Raw genomic sequence first — 22,741 nt, forward strand, 5'->3', positions numbered from 1 at the left:
AGATGTTTGCTGCCCTGCGGCCAGGGCTTTATTGCTCATCACTGAGGTGGGAGGGAGCAGGGTTCTTCCTCTCCTTCTGGAAAATTAATAGTCCCCTCTGGGAAGGAAGGAATAAGAAAAATATAGGAAACTAAGGAGGAGGAGGAAGGAAGGAAGGGAATGGGTAGGTGAGAGTATGCTCACCTAGAGGCACAGCTTCATGAACGAGAGCAGTGCAGCACCATAAAGCAGGGGGACATTTTTTTGAGGTGGGTTGGGAGAGTGGATTCATAGGGCTTTGAAAAACCATAGGCCTTTGAAGGGCACGGATGCCACCAGTGGTTGAGGTGATGAGACAAAGAATGGTGAAGGGCAGGGGTCAAAAGACCCTCGTTTCAAGGTGCAGCATAACAGCAGAAGGCGGCACCCTCTTGCGCAGCCTGTTGAAGTCCTTGGCTGAGCGCCACAGCCAAGTCTGCAGCTCTTTCAGCAACCAGAAGTCATCCATCTTCCGCAGGAAGTGGCTGTTCGGGCTAGGCGTCCCATCAGGCACTGGAGGCGGAAGTGGGTAGCCCAGAGAAGCCATGATGCCAGCAATAGAGCCCAACAGCCCTTGCAGGCTGGCGCGGAAGTGGGCCAGGCTGTGGCGTAAAGTTGGCATGGCGGTTGGGGTGGCTCCATCCATGGTCCTCAGGTAGCACAGTAAGTGGCTGTAGGCCCGGTAATTGGCCGCTAGCCGTGCATTGTCATTCAGGCTGCGCCACAGCTGGAAGTCCACAGTGGCGCTGGGCACAGCCTCTGCCCCGATTAGCCGGGGAGGGTCAAAGTCCGGCTCATTGAAAGGTGGTCCCAAGTAGTTGAGCTGAAGAAAAAGACAAGAAGGCATTAAAATCCAACTCTTCTAGGAGCTCCATGTACTTTCTCACCCATCTTCCTCATATCCTTAACCTCCCATTCCTGCTCACTAGGGCCATGAGATGCACATTATGAGATGGAGCCACTTCAGTCCTTCAGACCTAAGATTAAGACTAAGATTAAGCACACACTTTGCATGAGAGCCAATGTACGGCAGTGGTTAGAGTGACAGAGTAGGCTCTGGGAGACCCAGGTTCAAATGCACACTCTTCCACAGAAGCCCGCTGAGTGACCTTGGGCTAGTTACACACTCTCAGCCCTACCTACCTCACAGGGTTGTTGTTGTGACAATACAACATAGGAGAGGAGAAGCATATTGTAAGCCTCTTTGGGTCCCCATTGAGGAGAAAGGTGGAGTATAAATTAAGTAAGAAAATAAATAAATGTGGCATTGTGGTATTAAGATGCACGCATACATTGGCTGACATACCAATGCATATGCTTGTACAGACATATCCCTGTGTATGCAAATATGCTTGGATCTATTGAGACTCCCAATATATGTATATGCTAATGTTGCCTCTTGACTGGAGGCAGCTATTGCAATCAGCCCTGCAACACACACACAAACATATGTATATATATTCAAATACATATACATACTGAAATCCCCCCCCTTTCCCCTGCACATTCCGGTGGATACATGTGCGCACAGACACAATTCACTAACACCTGCCTGCCCTGCTGAGTTGCGTTCCTGGGATTCCCCACCCCACTGCCAGCACCAGTGCCCTGCGGAGCAGCAGGATTGCCCGGGCAGTGAGGATAGGCGGGTAGGGTGAAGCACAGAGCGGAAGAGAGATGTGTTAAGGCCTGCGGGTATGTGAGCAATCTGACAAGCTCAGGAGACAAATTAATTTCCTCTGTGTCGCCTGAGGGCAAGTGGAGACGGTGCTCCCCAAACAACAGCACAAACCAACTAATAGGGTAGGCAGGGAAGTGGCCAGCACCGTGAGACCAGCAGGGGAAGTGAGAAAGGAGTAGTTCTCTTAAGGGCATGGATTTTGCAGGACAAGAGAAGCGAAGGAAGGTGGTGGGAGGCAGCCAGGTGGGAAAGCATATGTGGGAGGAGCACTGTTGGAGGAGATGAAAAGGGCTGGCCAGCTGTAGCACTTAGGATGCATCGTACAAAACCTTTCCTTGCTGAGTTTGTTTTTCTTCATGGGCATTTTCAAGAGATGGTGAATTCAGCCTTCTCAGACCGCCTAAGGCCCAAATCAGCAGGCTGGAATTCTCTCTACTTCTTTAATGGGCTATCTGAATAACCAAAATGTCCCTAAATGTTGAATGATAATGAATCCCCCAATACACACACTAGGCCAGTGGTTCCCAATGTGGGGCACACGCCCCACAGGGGAGCAGTTTGATTTTTAAGGGGGGCAATTCGAGAATGAGTTATTAACAGTGAATTTTTTTGCATTTCTTATGGTTCTAGGGGCCTCATCAGGGCCAGATTTAGGTTTGATGAGTCCCTAAGCTATTGAAGGTAATGGGGCCCCCGCTAGCAGGTGGGGCCCATGACTTACATCATAGGAGCCTACACAACCAAAAACACTGTTGCTGTATGTAGGTTTTATTTTGTTTTTTATCTTATATTTTGGAAATGTACATCCAGTTGTTTTTTTTCCTTTAAATTTTTTGGGGGACCCCCAAGAGAGGGGGGCCCTAAGCTATAGCTTGTTTCGCTTATACGTAAATCCGGCACTGGGCCTCATATACAGTATATAAATATATATTGTGACATACACATTTTTAAAATTAAAATCAGAATGTACACGGCGGTCAGCTGGTGACAATGGAGAGGGGGAAAGCCTGCTAAGAATTATATGTCACGGGAGGGGGGCATCAGGATTTTAGAGATGCTTAGGTGGGGCATGGCCAAAAAAAGGTTGGGCACCACTGCCCTAGGCCCACCGCCAAATCACAAGAAACTTTCAAAACTAGTCTTGGATTCTTTTTGTTTGCTTTCTTGGACATAGGCTGTACAGTCAAAGCTTTATCTGCAGCTGCAAGGAGTTGGGTATATATGCATTTAATATTTAATATTCCCTGACTGATGAGTGATGTGAACAAAAAAGCCAAGATGCTGGGAGACAGATGAAGGGATCTGGGCCTGCAGCACAGTGAGAGAAGGAGTTTAACCCTCCCCTCCCCCAAGTGATTTTGCTGATCAAAACTGTTATTAGCCCTGGAGGGGGAATATACATATAAACAGACTAATAATAGACAGGGGGTTGGGTTCAGTCAGCAAAATCTGGTAGGGCACAGCACTACACCCGTCTTCCCAAGCACTGCACCTCTGATACCAACTGTCCCATCCCATATGCAATTTACCTTTATTGGGCAGAGATCGCCTAGCATCTCATTTGTTTGGCTCTAACAATAAGACTTGTGCTTTCTCAGTTGCATTGTAAATCATGCAGAGGCTGAAAGGCAATTGTAAATCAACCTTCCTGCATGAATCAGTTGTTCAGAGTTGTTTTTCACACATGCACATGAGCAGTGGCAGAAAAGGTTTCTTAAGTGGCATGTGTGAATTCATAGCAGGTGGGTGTCTGGGAGAATAATAATACCAATATGGATGAGACCCTGGTATTATATTTTCACAGAATGTTTGAACAGCCTTCTGTACCAACTCCTTACATCATCACATATGGAAATGGCTTTGCTTAAACAGAAATCCCCTGGCAGAAATTGCAGCAACCCTCAAAGAGCTGCAAACAAGGCAGCCGAATCAACTGGTTTCCTGTGAGATGCTGAACCATTCAGTTGTCAATCACTATGCATCACTGAACGTCAGCCTACTCAGGGAAAAGCAGTAGGTAAGGGGATTGACCTCAGGAGATCCAGTCTTTGGGAGGGAAAAGAAAATATAATGGCAGCAAATAGTATTATGGGGAGCTGTGCTGTATTAAATTGTTAGGCTTTTAGGGCAGCTCTGATTCCATGTGGTCCTCTCAGTGCAACATGATACCATAGTGGTACCACATAATAACTGAGCTCCTACCTCAGCCTGCCTCATCTCTTATATCATCTGACGACACACATGTTTTAGTTATGGCAAAGATGGTTTGAAATGACCTGTGCTGCTTTAAAAGCACATGTAGATTTTTCTGAAAACAATTCTGCAGAATTCTAGTATGTTTCAGGATAAGTTGTGGTCAGCTCCTTCTAGTATGTTTCAGGATAAGTTGTGGTCAGCTCATATAGGCTAGTACTTGTGACATCACTAATAACTCTCCAGCATCACAATCCTTGGAGCAGTTTACAACTGATTTCAAAATGTTTGTGATTTTTTTTGTAAAGTGAACATTTATGTGTACTGACATACAAATGCTATTTTAAATATTGTCGAAGGCTTTCACGGTCAGAGTTCATTGGTTCTTATAGGTTATCCGGGCTGTGTGACCGTGGTCTTGGTATTTTCTTTCCTGACGTTTCGCCCGCAGCTGTGGCAGGCATCTTCAGAGGAGTAACACTGAAGGACAGTGTCGCTCAGTGTCAAGTGTGTAGGAAGAGTAATATATAGTCAGAAAGGGAGGGTTTGAGCTGAATCATTGTCCTGCAAAAAGTATCAAAGGTAATGTGCTAATCATTGTCCTGTAAGTATCAAGATAATGTGCTAATGAGGGTATGGTATGTTAATATGGAACCGTTGTATCCTGAAGTGATCTGTTAATGTGTGAAATCCAAAGCTAATCTGCATGGCTATTGTGGACTGTAGTCTTTGTTAGTCTGGAGGTTTTCAGGACAGGAAGCCAAGCCTTATTCATTCTTAAACTCTCTTCTTTTCTGTTAAAGTTGTGCTGATGTTTATGAATTTCAATGGCTTTGGATTATCTTGATACTTACAGGACAATGATTAGCACATTACCTTTGATACTTTTTGCAGGACAATGATTCAGCTCAAACCCAACCCCTTTCTGACTATATATTACTCTTCCTACACACTTGACACTGAGAGACACTGTCCTTCAGTGTTACTCCTCTGAAGATGCCTGCCACAGCTGCTGGCGAAACGTCAGGAAAGAAAATACCAAGACCACGGTCACACAGCCCGGATAACCTACAAGAGCTATTTTAAATGTTTCTTTTAAAAATGGATGGCCCAGTGAAGCACAAAAGGAGCAACAAAATGAAGAATTGATCTATCATTCATCTTGGTTAAGTGTATATGTGTAAGGGGTGTTGTGAAGCCAGGTTCAAGCTGCAAATAAAGAACCCGCTGTGACTGCTGTTAGCAATATATTTCATCTGCAGAAAACTGGAACCAACTTAGACGTTACATTTTGAGGGCTGCTGTAAAGTGTTAACAAATTTCATACACAGACATTGCTTGCGTGTAGGAAATTGTATACACTGCATGATCTGACTGCACCTGTATTGCTTACATGCATATACACATCATGGGAACCCACCACCAATTGGTGTTTCCAACCCTGAGTGCTGAGGGTGACATACCCACAAAGACATTCATTACATGTGGCCACATACATATGGGGGGCATGTATCCTGTTGGATTCATATTCCAGGACAGCCCTGCATCCTAAGTTCCTCTATTCTGTTTGCTCATTAAGCAAACAATTAATATGAATTATCAAAATAATGCCATTTCATTAGGTTCATTCCAGTCGACAAAGAATATGCAACAATGCCCCATGTTGCAGCATTTCAGCCCCTTGTTTCAGTACCAAAGTAGGAAAGTCAGAAAAAGTCAGAAAGAAAGACTATGGTCATCATCCTGGCCTAGGATCACCCTGCCCTAGGGTTGCCAACCTCCAGGTGGCATCTGGAGCTCTCCCGCTATTACAATTGATCTCTAGACAACCAAGACCAGTTCCCCAGTAGAAATGGCTGTTTTGGAGGGTGGACTCTCTGGCACTATACCTCACTGAGGCCCCTCCCCAAACCCCACCCTCCCGAGGCTTAATCCCCAAAATCTCCAGGTATTTCCCAAATCAGGGTTGGCAAACCTTCTCCACCCCTTTTTTGTTAGAGACAGGATGAAGATGCACACTAACTTATCAAGGTGGGCTTCATGTTGGATATGCATTTAGCCCTGCCTAGTGGCTCATGAAAATGCACCCTGTATAATCACTGGCACCCTGATCTGGATGGCCCAGGCTAGCCCGATCTAGTCAAATCTTGGAAGCTAAGCAGGGTTGGCCCTGGCCAGTATGTGGATGGAGACCACCAAGGAAGTCCAGAGCCAGGCAATGGGAAACCACCTGTGAACATCTCTTGCCTTGAAAACTCTATGGGGTTGCCATAAGTCAGCTGCAACTTGATGGCACTTTCCACCATGGTCATTGGGTTTGGGTGAGGATTTAAGTTTCTCAGGTTCCATTTTAAAAAGGAAGTTTCCAGAAGCCAGTTATGCTGGAAAGTATGAGCTCTTAAATGTTCTAGTGCCAAATTCAAATGTATTTCTTCTTTCCACTCTCATGATTGCTTTCAGTATCCAGTGCCAAGAAATCTTGCCAAGGGGTAGGGTTTGGAACGCCAGGTAGGCCAGGGAGCAGGGGATACCACGCAGGCAGAGGGGCTGCCCCAGTCTCTCCTCTCCACACAGCCGGGCGTTCCCCTGGCGAGTTCTGACAGACGAAAGCCTCACCTCACCCCATCAGGAGATGCACAACAGATTGTAAACAGGGAGACTCCACCGGTGCTTGAAGGCAGGGCGGGGGCAGCGTGTCAGATAAGCTGCCAAGCGAGGGCCATAGCTGGGTAGAGAGCGATATTTTAACTGTTCCTATTGCATAAGAGACATTTCAGATAGGGCCCCTATCTGAAGGTGCTGCAGGCAGTTCAAAGACTGTCTGCCTCTCTTCACATCCCTTCACACAAGGAGAGGCTGATTCTGTCTTCTTTTGGTATCCTCATTCCTGGCACTGAGCTTTCAGGACTCAGTTTTGGATGTGACCATGTGTGAGATTCACTGAACTCTCAACCCAGTGTGTGTGTGTGTGTGTGTGTTTTGGGGGGACACAATCTGACCTCATCTTGCTGCCGAGAAATCAGAGTGGGTTGGGAGAGGAAGGGAGGCACAGTTTACAGACTCAGAATTAGAAACTGGGCAGGAGGAAAGGGCACACAGGAAGGGGGTTTCTAGTAGGTTACTCAACTCGGTAGTGTCTTGACTCTCCCAAAGCTTCTACACTCACATAAGTGGCTGCAAGCGCGTGCAGCTGGTGTTCCAGATAGCGAGTGAGGTCGTACGTCTGCTGGATGGACTGTCTGGTGGTCACTTGGTCCGTGCTGTTCAATGCGGGCACCACAGGAAGGTTCCAGAGCGTGGCACACAGGAAGGCAAGGATCCCCCACGAATCTCCTGCAGGGAGCACACTTGTAAGGCGGTGTGGGCGAAGGGAGCACTGTGACAGGGGGAGCAAAGCCTACGTTGCCCAGCCCCACCCCGCCCCACCCCATCATTCCCAGGACAAGTCACAGGAACAATGTGCTTAAAGAGGTCTGTTTCGAAAGCCCTGTCCCATCGCATCTATTTCAATACCTGCCATGATATCTGCGCTTGTGCAGCAAGAATCCACAGGGCCACAGGAGTTATTAAGTTGAGAGTGGTGGAGGACACTTTGACACTGGCCTACTATGAGTAATCCTTGGGAGAGGAAGCCAGCCACAAAAATACACTATCAAGCAGCCAGTCTCTCCCCACCCACCACCCACACTACCTAGGTGGTGACTCCTCCTTTTCATATAAGCAGAATTACTCTAATGGCCCTCCCCTCCTGCCACAACCCACTCACCCCAAAACTCTTTATTTTCCTCTGGGCCCATGCACCGCTATCAGAGCCCATTCATGCACTTAGTGGGAAACCACCAAGATACAATGTAAACTGTGGAAACCGAGGCCATTAACCAGCATGGCTCTAGGAGTGAAGGCCTCTCTCTCATATTGCCGGCTTCCCCTCCTTCCACTTCACCCTGCAGTGCTGCTATATACTGCATAGGTCCTTGAAGGATGGGCCAAACCCACACAAAGAATCAGTGCTTGAGACAAAAGATTTTCTTTTCAGGCAAAGCAAGTTTTGTTTTTTTTAAAGTTACTTTTATTATACTAATGGATGAGAGAGCGTTGGTTCGGTTGCCATCCAGTAGGGTGGTAGTGTTGCCAACCTCCAAGTAGAGCTTGGAGATCTCCCGGAATTACAACTGATCTACAGATGACAGAGATCAATTCCTCTGGAGAAAATGGCTGATTTGGAGGGCAGACTTTCTGGTGAGGTCCCTACTCGCCCCAAACTCTGCCCTCCTGAGGCTCCACTCCCAGATCTCCAGGAATTTCCCAACCTAGAGTTGGCAACCCTAGCTGGAGGGAGTTCTGGGACTTAATTCTTGCTCACTGCTGGGCATTAAACTTTTTAGCTATCTATTTCATTGGTTCAGTAACTCTTTTTTATTATTTGAATGTATCTGTGGAGTGTACTTAATGTGTACCCACATTTTGTCTCAAAGTTTTATGTTGAACTAATGATGACCAAGAAACTGAATTTAACAAGCTTACTAATATACCATCAATGTTGTAATTCTGAATATTTTAGCATTTTGAGATGTTGGATCCTGCTTATTTACTTCATTTGTACCCCACCTTTCTCCCTAAGGGGGACCCAAGGCAGCTTACAGCATGCTCCTCTTCTGTATTTTATCCTCACAACAAACCTGTGAAGTAGGTTAGGCTGAGAGAGTGTGACTGGCTCAGCGAGCTTCCACGGCACAAGTAGAAGTTATAACCTGGGTGTCCCAGATACTAGTCTAACACTATGATTAAACGTACAATGTTCTGGATTGCACAGAAACTGCATATTTGGAAAATATCTTCACAAGTCTTCAGTGGGAATACCCAGAACTGGCTTCTTAATTTGTCTTGCTAAGCAAATCTATTTTCTGCTAACAAATTTGAAGGGTATGTATGCATATCCTCTGATTTCAGGAGACGGGTGCCGAAAATGGGGATCATGCCTGCATAGCCACCATACAAACCTACCCGTTACACATGCCAATGTCTCCTACTTGATGATTCGCCCATGAAACATACAGCCCAGCCCTGGCCACTCATGCTTCATTAAAGACTATCCTGCGGCATTTTCCTGTCAGCCCAGCCTGGATTATTCTAGCCTGCTTCAGTGCTTCCGTTGAGCTTCACGCTGGGGACAGTGCCCACCCAATCCTTCTCCTACTCATTTTACACAATTCAGTGCTTATCTTGTTTACAGATTCCTTTGCAGATTTCAAGGAGTAGTTAACAAAATGGACCTCAGGGACCCCCATACTCCCAACCAGCAGGAGACTCCAGATAACAATTTCACTTCCTGCTGGCTGTCTTATAAAGGGTCTTGCCAACTCTCCTTATTAAAATCTTAGTAAAGTCTTCCAGCTCTCCTTAAAACATTCCAGTCAAACACAATGAAAGTGCAAGGAGCGGGAAGCATGATTACAATGGCCAGCTCTATCTCTGAACTACATATGTTCATTGGAGACATACTGACGTGTTCTGATGTCCACAGACTCTTCTGCATACCACACCTAATCCCATCACGCCTGCTGATGTCCACATACTGATGTCCACAGACTCTTCTGCATACCACACCTCATCCCATCACGCCTGCTATTCACATTTACATACTGTTCACATTTACCTACTAATGCTTGTCTGAATTCACTCTCCTCTACTTAAAGACAGATGGATTCACATTCTAGCTGTATCTGAAGAAGTGATCTGTGGCTCACGAAAGCTCATACCCTACCAGAAAATATTTTTGTTAGTCTTTAAGGTGCTACTGGACTCTTGCCCTTTTCTACTACTGTGAAAAGTAAGTTTTTAAAAAATTCTCCTGGGGGGGGGGCATTTTTCAAGGTAGAGTCACCAAATTCACAGCGAAGCTTCAAGGGACTCTCTTTGCACAAATCCCAAAGTTTGGTAAAGTTTGGGACAGGGGGTCCAATTTTATGGGGTCCAGAAGGGGTCACCTCCTCCTCCATAGAGAAGTATGGTAAAGTTTACAATGCTTTCCTTTTGGAATCTTATGTGTCTTCCTGCTCCACAAAAGATGAGTGCAGATCAATGGTCTCTCTGTTCAAGACCTGTATTTTTTAACACGTCCTTAGGATACTTTGCATAGTCAAGGTAGTATGAGGTTTGGAGCATGGTATGGAGATTTCCAGTGTCTGCTACATGCAGAGCCCAAACAGGTATTAACCCATTCCTATTAAAAAGAAGGGGATACACCAAGATGATTTTATAAGATGAGTATAATTCAAGACAGCAAGATCTATACCTAGATGAGTAAATGCAGATTAATTAGAAAGATCCATGCAATCTTGTTTCAACGAGTCACTTAATTTCTAGGGGCATTGTTTTAGGATTTGTTTTTATTTGTTCTCTCTTGTTTAGTTTTAATGCACACCCTTTGGTTATTCTGGTGTACATCTATTGTCTGCTAGATTACACAATCATAGAAGTATGGGATGGGGGTGTGGCTCAGTAGTAGAGTATCTGCTTTGCCTGCAGAAGGTCCCAGGTTCAAGCTCTGTTACTCTCCAGTTAAAAGGATTCAGTAACAAGTGACATGAAAGACCTCAACCCAAGATACCTGAGAGCTGCTGCCAGTTAGGGCCAAACTAGACATGGGATTTTTAAACAAGCTGGGCCTGCATTCCTGTGTAGCATTCCATGCACAGGCAGGCAGCTTCATATGAATGGGAAAATACATGATTTTTTAAAAAATGGGATATCCATTGTGAGAGCTTATGAAACCTTCCAGAGAACATTGTATTAATAAGATTTGTAGGAGACTGACCAGGTGTCTACAAGCAGCAGCTTAGAATATTTACCAGTTGCCAGATGAAAAGGCAAAGTATTGTGCTGGTCAGTATAGTACCAGGGAAACATGGGTTCAAATCCCCACTCTCACGCATCTCATCAGGTGACCATGGCCAGTCATAGAGGATAAATGAGGATGGAAGATCTAGGTATGCCATCCAGAGCTTGTTGGAGGAAGGGTAAAATAAAAATGTGATAGCTAAGTAGGTACATAGGAGATAGGAGCCAGAAAAGGAGTGAATGGTACAGCCACAATTAGTGACTGGTCATAAAAGTTCGGAAAATGCCAGTAATTAAAAACCTGATCCATCACATCTATGCCCAAATGAGCAAAATAAGAAAACATCACCTGTGTAGTAGTAGTGAATTATCTGTGAATTATCACCTGTGTAGAACTATAGTGGAAGCTAGAGGTTGCTGAATGTCTTCCATTGAACCAGAAAGATTTGGAAACTTTTTTAAACTACCGAGGAGTATAGCTTATCAATTATATGTTACAAGTGCAAGTCAGATGTGTTTCTAATGGTGCAATCCTTTCAAGTGGATTTGTAAGGGTGTCGCTCAGCTTAGGAGGGCACTGTAGGTGTTCCAGTGGAAAAGGTTGAATTTGTTACTAAAAATATTGTTTTTAAAAAGTATTTTCATTATATTGTCTCCTAGGAAGTAGAACCAAGTGATCTCATGCATATCAGATAAGAACTTATTAAATTCCTCACTGTGAGACATATTGGGATTATTATGGCCCTTCAGATGCCTTTCCCCTCTAGTATTTCAATATCTGTTTTGAAAAAGGAAATCACAGCAGAGCATGACATTCTTATATGGTCTTAGACTTACCAAAAAGAAAAAGAAAAGAACTTCCCTACTCCTTGCTTGTTGTTTTCCTTCTTGCACAGTCAATAACTACAAACCCTTATGAGCCACAGAATCTCACGAGAAGCTTTGCAAACTACAATCGGTAGCCTATTGCGGCTGTTAGATCCTTTCACTGCTTCCCAGATTATTCCTTCCTAGCGTTTGCCTACTCCGGGTTGGGAAATACCTGGAGATTTTGGATCCAGAGCCTGAGGAGGGCAGGGTTTGGGGTATAATGCCATAGTGTCCACATTCCAAGGCAGCCATTTTTTCCAGGTGAACTGATCTCTGTCGGCTGAAGATCAGTTGTAATCCCAGCAGATCTCCAGCCATCGCCTGGAGGTTGGCAACCCTAATCAAAGGGCACTTCCAGATGGAGGTGTTGGCAAGTGTCCAATTCACTGAATCAGAACTCCTGAGCCTGCAACCCGTATGTTAATTGTGGGACTATGCCCCCTTTGATAGCTGCTACTCTAGCCCATAGCAGATCAGGGGCTTGTAAGGTCACCATGGATGGCCTAGTTCAAGGGCAACAAAACCTCCACCACTAGTTGCTGCCTCTGTTCTGAGTAGGGTTGCCAGCTCCGGGTTGCGAACTACCAGGGGATTTTGGGGGTGGAGCCTGAGGAGGGCAGGGTCTGGGGAGGGGAGGGACTTCAATGGGGACATAATGCCATAGAGTCCATCTTTCAAAGTGGCCATTTTCTCCAGGTGAACTGATCTCTGTTGCCTGGAGATCAGTTGCAATAGCAGGAGATCTCCATCCACCACCTGGAGGTTAAGAATTATGACACCTCCGTGCAATATGTTAGTTACAACAAAACCTGACACAGAATGGCAAAATCAGCTTATAGTCTCTATATTATCACCTCTTATATAACCACATACACATTAAAGAATCTTAACAAAACCTATAGTGTGCAGTCCAAATTCTTAATCAAAAAGTCCATATTTGAGTCCACAAAACTGTGTTAATAATCCATGCACTTGCTGTGCTCAAGTTGTCACTCAGTTCCTCTGCAGGAGGAACTAACATGCTCTCCTGCAGAGGAACTGAGTGACAACTTGAGCACAGCAAGTACATGGATTCTTAACACAGTTAACACAGTTCTGTGGACTCATATATGGACTTTTTGATTAAGAATTTGGACTGCACACTATAGGTTTTGTTAAGATTCTTTAATGTGTATGTGGTTATATAAGAGGTGATAATAAAGAGACTATAAGCTGATTTTGCCATTCTGTGTCAGGTTTTGTTGGACCACCTGGAGGTTGGCAACTCTAATTCTGAGATAGGTTTTCCCCACTTCTGGTTTCGTGTTTACAGCACTAAATCTGCTGTGGTGAAAGCTGCCATCTGGTCACAGCCAAAGAACGTGACCTACCGTCTTCACTTCTAGACAAATGATTATACATTCGGCCTTCTTGTTCAAATGACCCCATTTTACCAACTGATCTTTGCCACAATGTATAACTGATTGGCACTTGTCATTTATCACACCAGTTACTTACATTCATCTGCAAAAGATTTTTAAGCCATGATTTATTTGCCTTCACAAGTCTGATTATATTCCTTTCCCTAAGCATTTGGGGGTCAGAAGCTATGGTCACAACAGCCCATTATGGCCTTTCAGTCTTGGAATAGTTGAAGGCTAAAACACGATTACATTGGGCCCCTGTTGCAAACAGGGCTAAGATGACTGAACTGCTGAGATGAACATGAAGTTGTAATTAACATGGGGTGCGCTTTATGATTTAATGAGAGAACTGAATGTAGAACATTGTGAAATGGAATGTCTGTAATGCAAAGTCTCATACTAAAGCATTTCACATATACCATCAGATCCAGAGATTTAGAATTCCTAAAAATTTAATGGACAGCCTATTTTTTTTTCAAAATAGAATTAATTAACAAATCAACACTGTATTTCATTGTTTAAATAAGGATTATGGGTAGCTCTCCCACCACAAAAAGTTATTGTATCACATTTGGTATTATAGCAGTAGTTTATTATAGGTATCAGCAACTAGAAGCCTTAGGGCCAAATCTGGTCTCTGAGTACCAGTAGCTATTCCAGGCTGATTAGTATAATGTCCTCTAAAGGGGGCTGAAAAAGGTGTATCTCTGCAACAACAAAAAGCTAGAGACTTACTTTAAAAATAAATAAAGCTGGGAATTCAAAGGACCTGACAGGTACATTTGCATAACATTATAATGATGTCATGATTTGTCAATCACCAATTCACACACCCCCCAAACCCAAAAGGCCCTGTGCTGCTGTGGGGTGTATGTGTGGGTGTGGGTGGTTGCCATGGGAGACTGGGCAGGGGAAATGGCACTAATGTCAGCAGGACTGGGAAAGATCCACACTTTTCTGTCCACATGGTAACCACCCTGGCTTTGTTGCAATTTTCCCGAAAGACTATAGTGAGGCAGGTTTAGGAATGATTGCAGGAAAACCAGATAAAAGCCAAAGTACACAAGAGTGCCATGAGGCAGAGGTGGAGGCGAAGGCAGAAAAAGAGGAGGAGGAGAAGGAGAGGAGGAGAAGGCAAAAAAAAAAAAAATTCCACTTCTCATCTGGACCAAATACCCTCTGTGGGTATTTCCAACATTTTATCAGTCCTTCTTATGCAACTGATTAAGTTGACTCTTTTCTATGAGAGTTCACACCACAATAAACTGGTTAGCCTTTCAAAATGAGATTGTGTTGTTCAAAATATAGATGTTACAAAGAGGGGGAAAAAATCAGCATCAGATTGTATTCACATTTGACCATATGGACATATTCCAGTCTAGAAGGCTGATTATGGGCTTTCACTCCATGCTCCAGGCAGGCTGTCTGCTTTGTTTTCCATTTTATTTTAGAAGCAATATCTTGGTTATCCAATTAATAGGCTGTTCAGAGTTTTATTAGTTTTAAGGCTTTCCCTCTCTTGTTTTTATACTTTGAAATTTGCTCCCAGATTGGATTTCTGACTGACACAAGGGCCAGCCAATCAGCGCTGTGCACAGCCAGCACTGTCTTGAAAAGGTAACTTCGTGGTTTGGTACAAGGTCTGGCCCAGTGTACAGTTGGCTTCTTTTCAAAACAGAAAAAACAGTTCCCACCCAAACCGATCCTGGATGTGTCACAAATGTGAGCTCTGTGCTTCCGCAACACTTTCACTGCTGCACATGTGTACATCTGTATGCAGCCCAAGACAATTTACTCTAACTGTGCACATAATCAAGGTCCCATTAGGTGGGCAAGGTCATACTAAAGGACATACGAAATGGATTTGAACTAGAATCTGGCAAAAAAGGCATAGTTCAGGACTTCTCATGTTTAAATCATCTTAGTCTTATGGGAGGGGAAATTACTCCATAAAAGCAGATCCAAGGATTTACAGAGTGCCTTAAGATCCACAAGGGAAAGACACCGAGAAGTAAATGACCCCTGAAAAATAGAAGGTTGATCCACTAGTCTTCAGCACCAATCATTTGACAACACACCACACAGTGATTACACCAAGTTCAAGTTCAGGGGGGGGAACTACTCTGCAAGTTTGAAGCAGAAGCCAGCTGTGCACAGAACTGATTCACTAGTACCCATGATGTCATCAAGATGCTTCCCTATAGCTGCAACAGTTTTGCACTTTAAAAAAATATTCTTTTTTCATTCATAGGGTTGAAAAAGTAGACCAATGCACAAACAATGGTGTAGAGCCTCTAAAATATTTTAAAGGCAATTTATTTTTAAGATACCCAGACTGAAGCATGTGGGAGGGACAAGGCTGACTGATAGCTAAGCCAGCATTTGATCCACTGATTAACTGATACTTGCATCTTTAACTTCAGTAGTGCAGCCTGGAAGAAGCCAAGCTCACCCTGTCGCTGAGGGGGGCCCTGTAAGCTGTCTGTTCTATTATGTCTTTCTTCTAGGGCTGCCCGGTCCCTCTTTGCCACCGGTGGGAGGTTTTTGGGGTGGAGCCTGAGGAGGGCAGGATTTGGGGAGGAGAGGGACTTCAATGCCATAGAGTCCAATTGGTAAAGCAGCCATTTGCTGCAGGTGAACTGATCTCTATCGACTGGAAATAAGTTGTAATAGCAGGAGATCTCCAGCTAGTACCTGGAGGTTGGCAACTCTACTTTCTTCCCTTTCCACTAACACACCTTCCTTTCCTGGCCTGATGGAGTGAGGTCAGGGATAGGGTTGCCAAACTCCAGGTGGTGTCTGGAGACCTCTCGCTATTACAACTGATCTCCAGGCAACAGAGATCAGTTTACCTGGAGAAAATGGCCGCCTTGGAAGGTGGACTCTATGGCAATATGTCCCATTGAAGTCCCTCCCCTCCCCAAATGCTGCCTCCTCAGGCTCCACCCCCAAAATTTCCAGGTATTTCCCAACCCAGAGCTGGTAACCCTAGTCAGGGAAGTGTTTAGGGCTCTCAAAGCAGCTGTACAACATGTCTCAGACTTTAAGAGGCACAGGTAGGGTTGCCAGGTCCCTCTTCACCACCGTGGGAGGTTTTTGGGGCAGAGCCTGAGGAGGGCAGGGTTTGGGGAGGGGAGGGACTTCAATGCCATAGAGTCCAATTGCCAAAGCGGCCATTTTCTCCAGGTGAACTGATCTCTGTCAACTGGAGATCAGTTGTAATCGCAGGAAATCTCCAGCTAGTTCCTGTAGGTTGACAACCCTAGGCACAGATTTAAATAGGTATCCACGCAACATAACAGAGCAATCTGGAATTTTCAATTAGACAAAGACTAGCAGCCTTTCTGATAGCAGTTACTTTCTTTTCCACCAGGTCTGTATTGTCAAGGTAGAAGTACAATGTCGTCTCCCCCATAGGCACACACAGAAAATACAAAAACTTAGCACAGACTTACTAACCAAAAATATAAGTAAACTACATTCACACAATTACAAAATGTCAAAGTCCCAATTTGAGGTACTTGTTATCAATTTCTGCAGTTTTAAGCAAATATTTTCCTTTCGTTATACTTGACAGACTAGTATATCATTTCCACCGAAGCAAACTGTCCTCCCTTATAAAGCTAACAAATATTTTTAGAACATAGTTTTTTCTGCAATGTAATTTATATTTTCTACATCAATATCTGGTAAGGAATAGATTGCATAGTTACAGCTGTTTATGTTCATAATAGATGAATGATTAAATTTCAGTTATTTGTTTTAGTTACATTTACCAAATTGCACAGGGTATTCATTGTGTGCAGTTTCTTCCTTTCACTAATAATACTTCGTTTTTCTTTGTTTTCTTTTTTCACTGATTCTTTATCAGTATTTATACTAATGATTGTGGGCCTCTTATGAAAATATAAAGTATCACCTGTGTTGTATCTTTCTTTCTTTCTTTCTTTCTTTCTTTCTTTCTTTCTTTCTTTCTTTCTTTCTTTCTTTCTTTCTTTCTTTCTTTCTTTCTTTCTTTCTTTCTTTCTTTCTTTCTTTCTTTCTGGAAAACAGCCCTTTCGAAGTACCACTTACGTGTACTAATAATATGTACTGACCCCTTTTTGCATGACGATTGTAATTAGCTTGTGAACATTTGCATCTAGGCAACCATCAATATTTAGTTCAGTGATCAAATTCATTTTTAACCATGAGATTGAATATAGACTTTAGACCCAGCAACATTTAAATATGTCTTAAGCATGATATTCTTTCCCAAGCTATAACAAGCCAGGAAGTAGAGGTCAGGCTTTATGCTGATGTTGTCATACATTTGGCAAACTTGCATGGTATGTTACACTGCTACCTGTATTCATTAGCCAACCCAGTTCTATTATAGAAAAACAGAATCCAAAATCAGATTTAAGGAGGGGGGGACTCAGCCTGCATGCAGCCTCATAGCATAAAGACCAATTAATAAATTGCAGTTAGAATGAGACAACAATTGATGCGTGAATAATTCTGTCCTTTGAGTGCCTAGACCAAGTTAAATTTGCTCTGGCTCTCTCCTTCCCTTCACCGTTTTCCTTTGTGTCTTCTTGGGTTTCAGAATGTATCTGGATGGTGGAGGTGGGAATGATTAGTGATAAAGGGTAATGGTTCTTAGTTCAGAATACCATGTAACTGAGTGCCAGATGTAAGACAACATCAGCGTGAACCTCAGCTGCAGATTTCCTGTCTTGTTCTACATCAGCAACGGACAGATGCAGGAGACTGAAATCGTAACTCATGTTCAGTGTGTTTCGCAAGTATGGGTGTGCGCTTGAATTTTTTTCTGTCATTTTTATGCTGCTTTACAAAGGAATACAGTGCATGTGGCTTTTCCACAAGCATCACATCCATTTGCAAGCATATTGTAAAGGGAAAACTGTTTCCTGAAATACGCTGACTGTAGAAGATTCTTGTATGTTTTTTGCATGTCAGCAGGGCATGCCCTTGGCACAAAGACATTGCATACAACCGTTTTCCACACCCTCGCCATTTTAATATTAGTTCCACTGAACCCTGATTCTTGCCTTATTGAAATATTGGTTCACAACAAGGTCTAGGCCTCTGGAAATGCTTCTGGCCAAAGTTCACTAACTATATGATGACCTCCTTACCTCAGTAACCTTAAAGGGATTCGCTTCGGGTAATCTCATCATTCTATGTAACAGACAGCCAATGTTTGCTCAAAGGATGCTGGCTTCAAGATAGAATGTATCATTGTCTTTCTTTCCTTTTGATCTCATTAATAATTAATTGTGGTATGCCTTGCCTAAGTTCCACTGTGTGATCACTGACTGACCTTTGCTATCCATTGTAATATTCCTTAATAAAACAGAGAGATCACTGGGGCAATTCAGATTGATCTCTGGAACTCAAGACACTGTAAGCGTCTTCCCTCAAAGCACCGTGCATGCTTTCCCCAAGGCACTTTCGGGGTGCCTTTCCTTCAGCTGACACTCACTTGGAAAAGCCCCTGCAGCTGAATGCCATCATATCAGTTAACAAGGCAGGAGAGGTGTACTTTGCTAGCAAGCTGGAGTCACAAACCACCAAGCACTCTCTGGGGAGGCCGAACTCAAAGCCCCCATGAAATCAACAGTCTGCAAAGCTGCAAAGCAGCGTGGCTTCAAATAACTCCTTAATTGCATCAACTACTTATTAAATTAAAAGCTGCCTGCTTAGAGCTGTATAGCTGCTTTGCCACTGGTGTTGTTAGTATCTGGTCTCTTGTAGCTTTCCCTGAAACACAGTTTAATATGAACGTTGAATTGCATATTGTTTATAGGTTTGCATTGAGATTGTGTATGAATGGAAACCACCCGGGGAGTGTGAGATTAAGGAGGATAGAAAGTTTAACAGTGATAATAATAAAAAGTTAGGTAGAGTTTCATTCTAACCTGGATGGCCCAGGCTAGCCTGATCTCGTCAGATCTCAGAAGCTAAGCAGGGTCAGCCCTAGTTAGTATTTGGATGGGAGACCACCAAGGAATACCAGGGTTGCTGTGTAGAGGAAGGCACTGGCAAACCACCTGTTAGTCTCTTGCCATGAAAACCCCAAAACGGGTCGCCATAAGTCGGCTGCGATTTGACGGCACTTTACACACACACACACAGAGTTTCAGTAAGCAGGCAGGCAGCAAGCATTTTAAAGACACTTAAAGGAGGTTCTGGTGACAGACACAGGGAAGGCTTCTAGCTCACACTGTCATCCTGTGCTTCTTCCAAGGAGCTCTGGGCAGCCTATACAGGAATATGTCACATTTTATTTTAGAAACATTGTGATGCCTTTATAACCTGTTCCATACAGAATATTTACCCCACGTTTTATGCTGTTTAGGATTTAGATCCCCCTCCACATGTCTCCACATCATTGTGGTGCATTCTTGCACCTCAGGAGTTTTCACCTGCTTTTCTCTGATTTTTCTGTAACCTGCTTTGCGGTGAAGTTTTGGGACAGATTTCAGCAAAGCCTGGATGGTTACTGTGTCGGTGGAAAATTCAGGTTTTCCCAGTCCCATTCACACAGCTGCCATTTCCCCTGTTTCTTGTTCTCATGGCAGCCATTCCCCCCTGCCACGGCGGGAGGGGGGGATTTTGTCTTTTAAATCACATTTGAATCTCATTATATCATAATAATGTTATAACAGTCTGTTTATCAAGTTCTCTGCATTCCCAGCTTTCATTGGGGGAAAAGGTCTCTAGCCCCTTTTGTTGCAGAGATATGTCTTTTCCTTTATATCACTACAATGAAAGGGACTAGAGACTTACTTTTAAAAACATAAAAGCTGGAAATTCAGAGAACCTGATACCGATTTTTTTATAATGAGATATACTTGCCAATTAAAAAAATGAAAAGGCCCAGGTAACATAGTGGGTGGGGGGGGAGGGGAATGGCTATTGCCAGGAGATTGGGGCAGGGAAACTGCAGGAAAAACTGTCACGTGGGAGCCCTTTTACCACTGTGCTATATCTGCAGCTGCAGTAGCAATAGGGAAATCACACACCTCTGTCCTCATGTGGAAAATATCTATAGCATTCTCCCTCCTGTTATGTATTTCTCCCTTAGCTTGGTATACAAATGACATTTAGCAAAAATCAAAATTTAAGTTAAAGCCAAATATACAGACAACTAGTCTCAGTCAGTTTATAATGTCTAGATAATGTCTAGATACCCTCAAAGTGACTTGAGTTGTGTATCCCTGCTGTTGTCATCACTTTGAGGGTATCTAGACATTTCCAGAACGAGGTGGGAATATGTGGCAATACGTATTTGGACTTCCTCTGGTGGAGAGAACAAATAGGAAAAGGGTCTGATCCACAATTCCTATCCCCGCAACAAACACACGAAGCAGGCCAAGACAAGTGTCCAAGGCTCACTATTGAGCTTCTATGTTTACATGGTCCACTTCATCACACTGATCCAATTCTAGATTTGCCTACAACTGTTCATATAAATGGTTATGACGTCCAAAAAATTTGAAGGGATTTCCACATTGGCTCAGATCTGCTCCTTGATTGATGATGCATTTGGCCACACGATGTTGAAGCTACTGTCCATACAATGACTCTCCTGGAAGTCCTGCACACGCCGGATTTGGAATGATGTCAGGACCAGGTTATGCTGCATATGGGTGTTGCCACCCAGCTGTGTTCCTCACTGAAGTGAGAAGGGCGGGGTTTGGGGAGGGGAGGGACTTCAATGCCATAGAATCCAATTGCCAAAGCGGCCATTTTCTCCAGGTGAACTGATCTCTATCAGCTGGAGATCAGTTGTAATAGTGGGAGATCTCCAGCTAGTACCTGGAGGTTGCCAACCCTAAGGGAAGGGAGATGGAAGATTGGCAGCCTACTGAACAGGTAACTGACTACCTTTATCAATTCCAGAGGGAGGTGGAGCCAGGGCAGGATTGGGCCCAGGGAAACAGGGCAGGGCCCAGGATCAAGTAAAAAGGACGCTGCCAGGCCAGGCCAGGGAGGAAACAGGCTCATTGACCCAGGAGAAAGGGCAAATGAGCCAGCCAAGGGAAGGAAGAGGGCCAGGGTGTTACAATCGCCTCTCAATTCTGAAGATGGTTGGGAAACCTGCCTGACCCTACCCAGGATGGCAGAGTGTGTGTGCGCAAGGGCAGAGCAGGGTGGGCCTGACACAGGGGGAAACAAAATATGCTGCCTAAGCTGATGCTATAGGAGAGAATCTGTACAAAGTTTCTCTGTCAGAATGGTCTGCCTTCGTTTAATCCAATTTAACTTCAGTGACTAGTAAACTACTAGAACATCACCAATCAGTTTTTGGTTATCAGGGAAAAAACATAGGGAACTACAGCCCTAAACATCTATAGATGAGCCAACTACTACACAAAAAGAATGCTGATTTAGTCAGGGTGAAGTAGACTATGGTAAAGATTCCATCATGCTGCACAGAATATCAGAACAGGCACTTGGGGCTATTAGAGAGGGTGGAAAGTTGCTTCTAATCCTGGAAGTAATTGGAGTTTGCAACAAGCATCAACAAAAGTAGGAGTCTGTGTAAGAACCTGAGTATATCACTTCAGAATCTCATTCACTACTTAAAAGCAATTAGAGGAAAGGATACCTATTTTTTACAACTACATGTCCCATTTCTAAAACATGCTGAAATGTATTGGTATGGGAAATGACTTCTATGTATATGTTAATGAAATCAAAAACATCTGGAACCGATCATGGTAGCAGCCGTGATCAAACTCAGTCTTTCTTGCTTCTAAAACTCAGGCTCCTGCTACTGAAGTATAGAAGAAACCCTAGTAGTGGCTGGAAGTGAAAGGCATATGATATATAGACCAGCAATCATAGATATATAAACATACACACAGCTCTGCTCAGTACTGCATGAATGTGGTTTTGCCAATGGCAGATTAACCAGTCATTGGGTCTGAAAAATTGTCCAAGCCTCCTTTCTCCCACTGTTCCATGGGCTCCAAATTCACAGATAATTGTAACTCCCACTTGGCTGGTTTTGTATCATGTAGCTTCCTCCCCAACTCCACCCCATTAGTAGGTAAGCAGAAACAGACAGGTACCAAACACTGCCAGGACAGTACAAAGTTCCAAGAAAGCATCTCCCTGTTTCTCACTGAGATTGGAATTAATCATCATGGGAGTACTGAGATATAATGTGATTAGCTTGTCCTGGACCACTGCTCTTACTCAACTTCAGTGTCAGGCAATGAGCACTCTGCTTTTTTGTTAATGGCTATGGGTTTGCTTTCTTCCCCGACCCAGGAAGAGGTGGTAACTCTGAAATAACGTAGCCATGACAAACTTGAATCTGGACCCCCCTTGGGCAAGAGCTGATGCAGTTGCATGTGCTTGCTGGATGATCCTGATCATCAGCCCCAATTTATTAAGGGGTTTCTTAGTGCCTGGTCAAGGCGCTCGTTCGAGTATGTGCAGTGATGATTAAGTAATGGCGTTTATTATCCCATCCTGCAGGAGCTGCAAAACTGGCCATGCCTCAAGATTGAATTAGTGGCTGTGGGAAAGGGTTTTTCACCATGCACCTCTTGCGGTGGGCACACCGAAGGCATATGTACATTTGGCTTTAATTCTAAGCACACTTTCCTGGGAATAAGCCCCAGAGAATAAAAGGCAGGTTACTTTCAAGATGCAGTCATGGCTGTTGACACAGATGGTTTGATACAATCATGGTCTATCAACGGTTTTGAGTTAT

At 43.9% G+C, this 22,741-nt stretch overlaps 1 protein-coding gene across 3 annotated transcripts in view; it reads right to left on the reverse strand.

Annotated features, from left to right (window-relative positions):
• Window positions 1–330: 330 nt before the first annotated feature.
• The window catches only part of CLCF1 (cardiotrophin like cytokine factor 1), a 54,961-nt gene continuing 32,550 nt past the window's right edge, over window positions 331–22,741 (reverse strand). For all 3 annotated transcript variants that reach the window (XM_056851735.1, XM_056851734.1, XM_056851733.1), the window contains exons 2-3: window positions 7,059–7,225; window positions 331–841 (exon numbers count right to left, since the gene is read on the reverse strand). In XM_056851735.1, the coding sequence (XP_056707713.1) occupies window positions 359–841; window positions 7,059–7,225 (650 nt within the window). In that variant the 3' untranslated portion in view covers window positions 331–358. The remainder of the gene's footprint in view (window positions 842–7,058; window positions 7,226–22,741) is intronic.

This window comes from Euleptes europaea, chromosome 6 (genome assembly GCF_029931775.1).
Source record: "Euleptes europaea isolate rEulEur1 chromosome 6, rEulEur1.hap1, whole genome shotgun sequence".
Lineage (NCBI taxonomy): Eukaryota > Metazoa > Chordata > Lepidosauria > Squamata > Sphaerodactylidae > Euleptes > Euleptes europaea.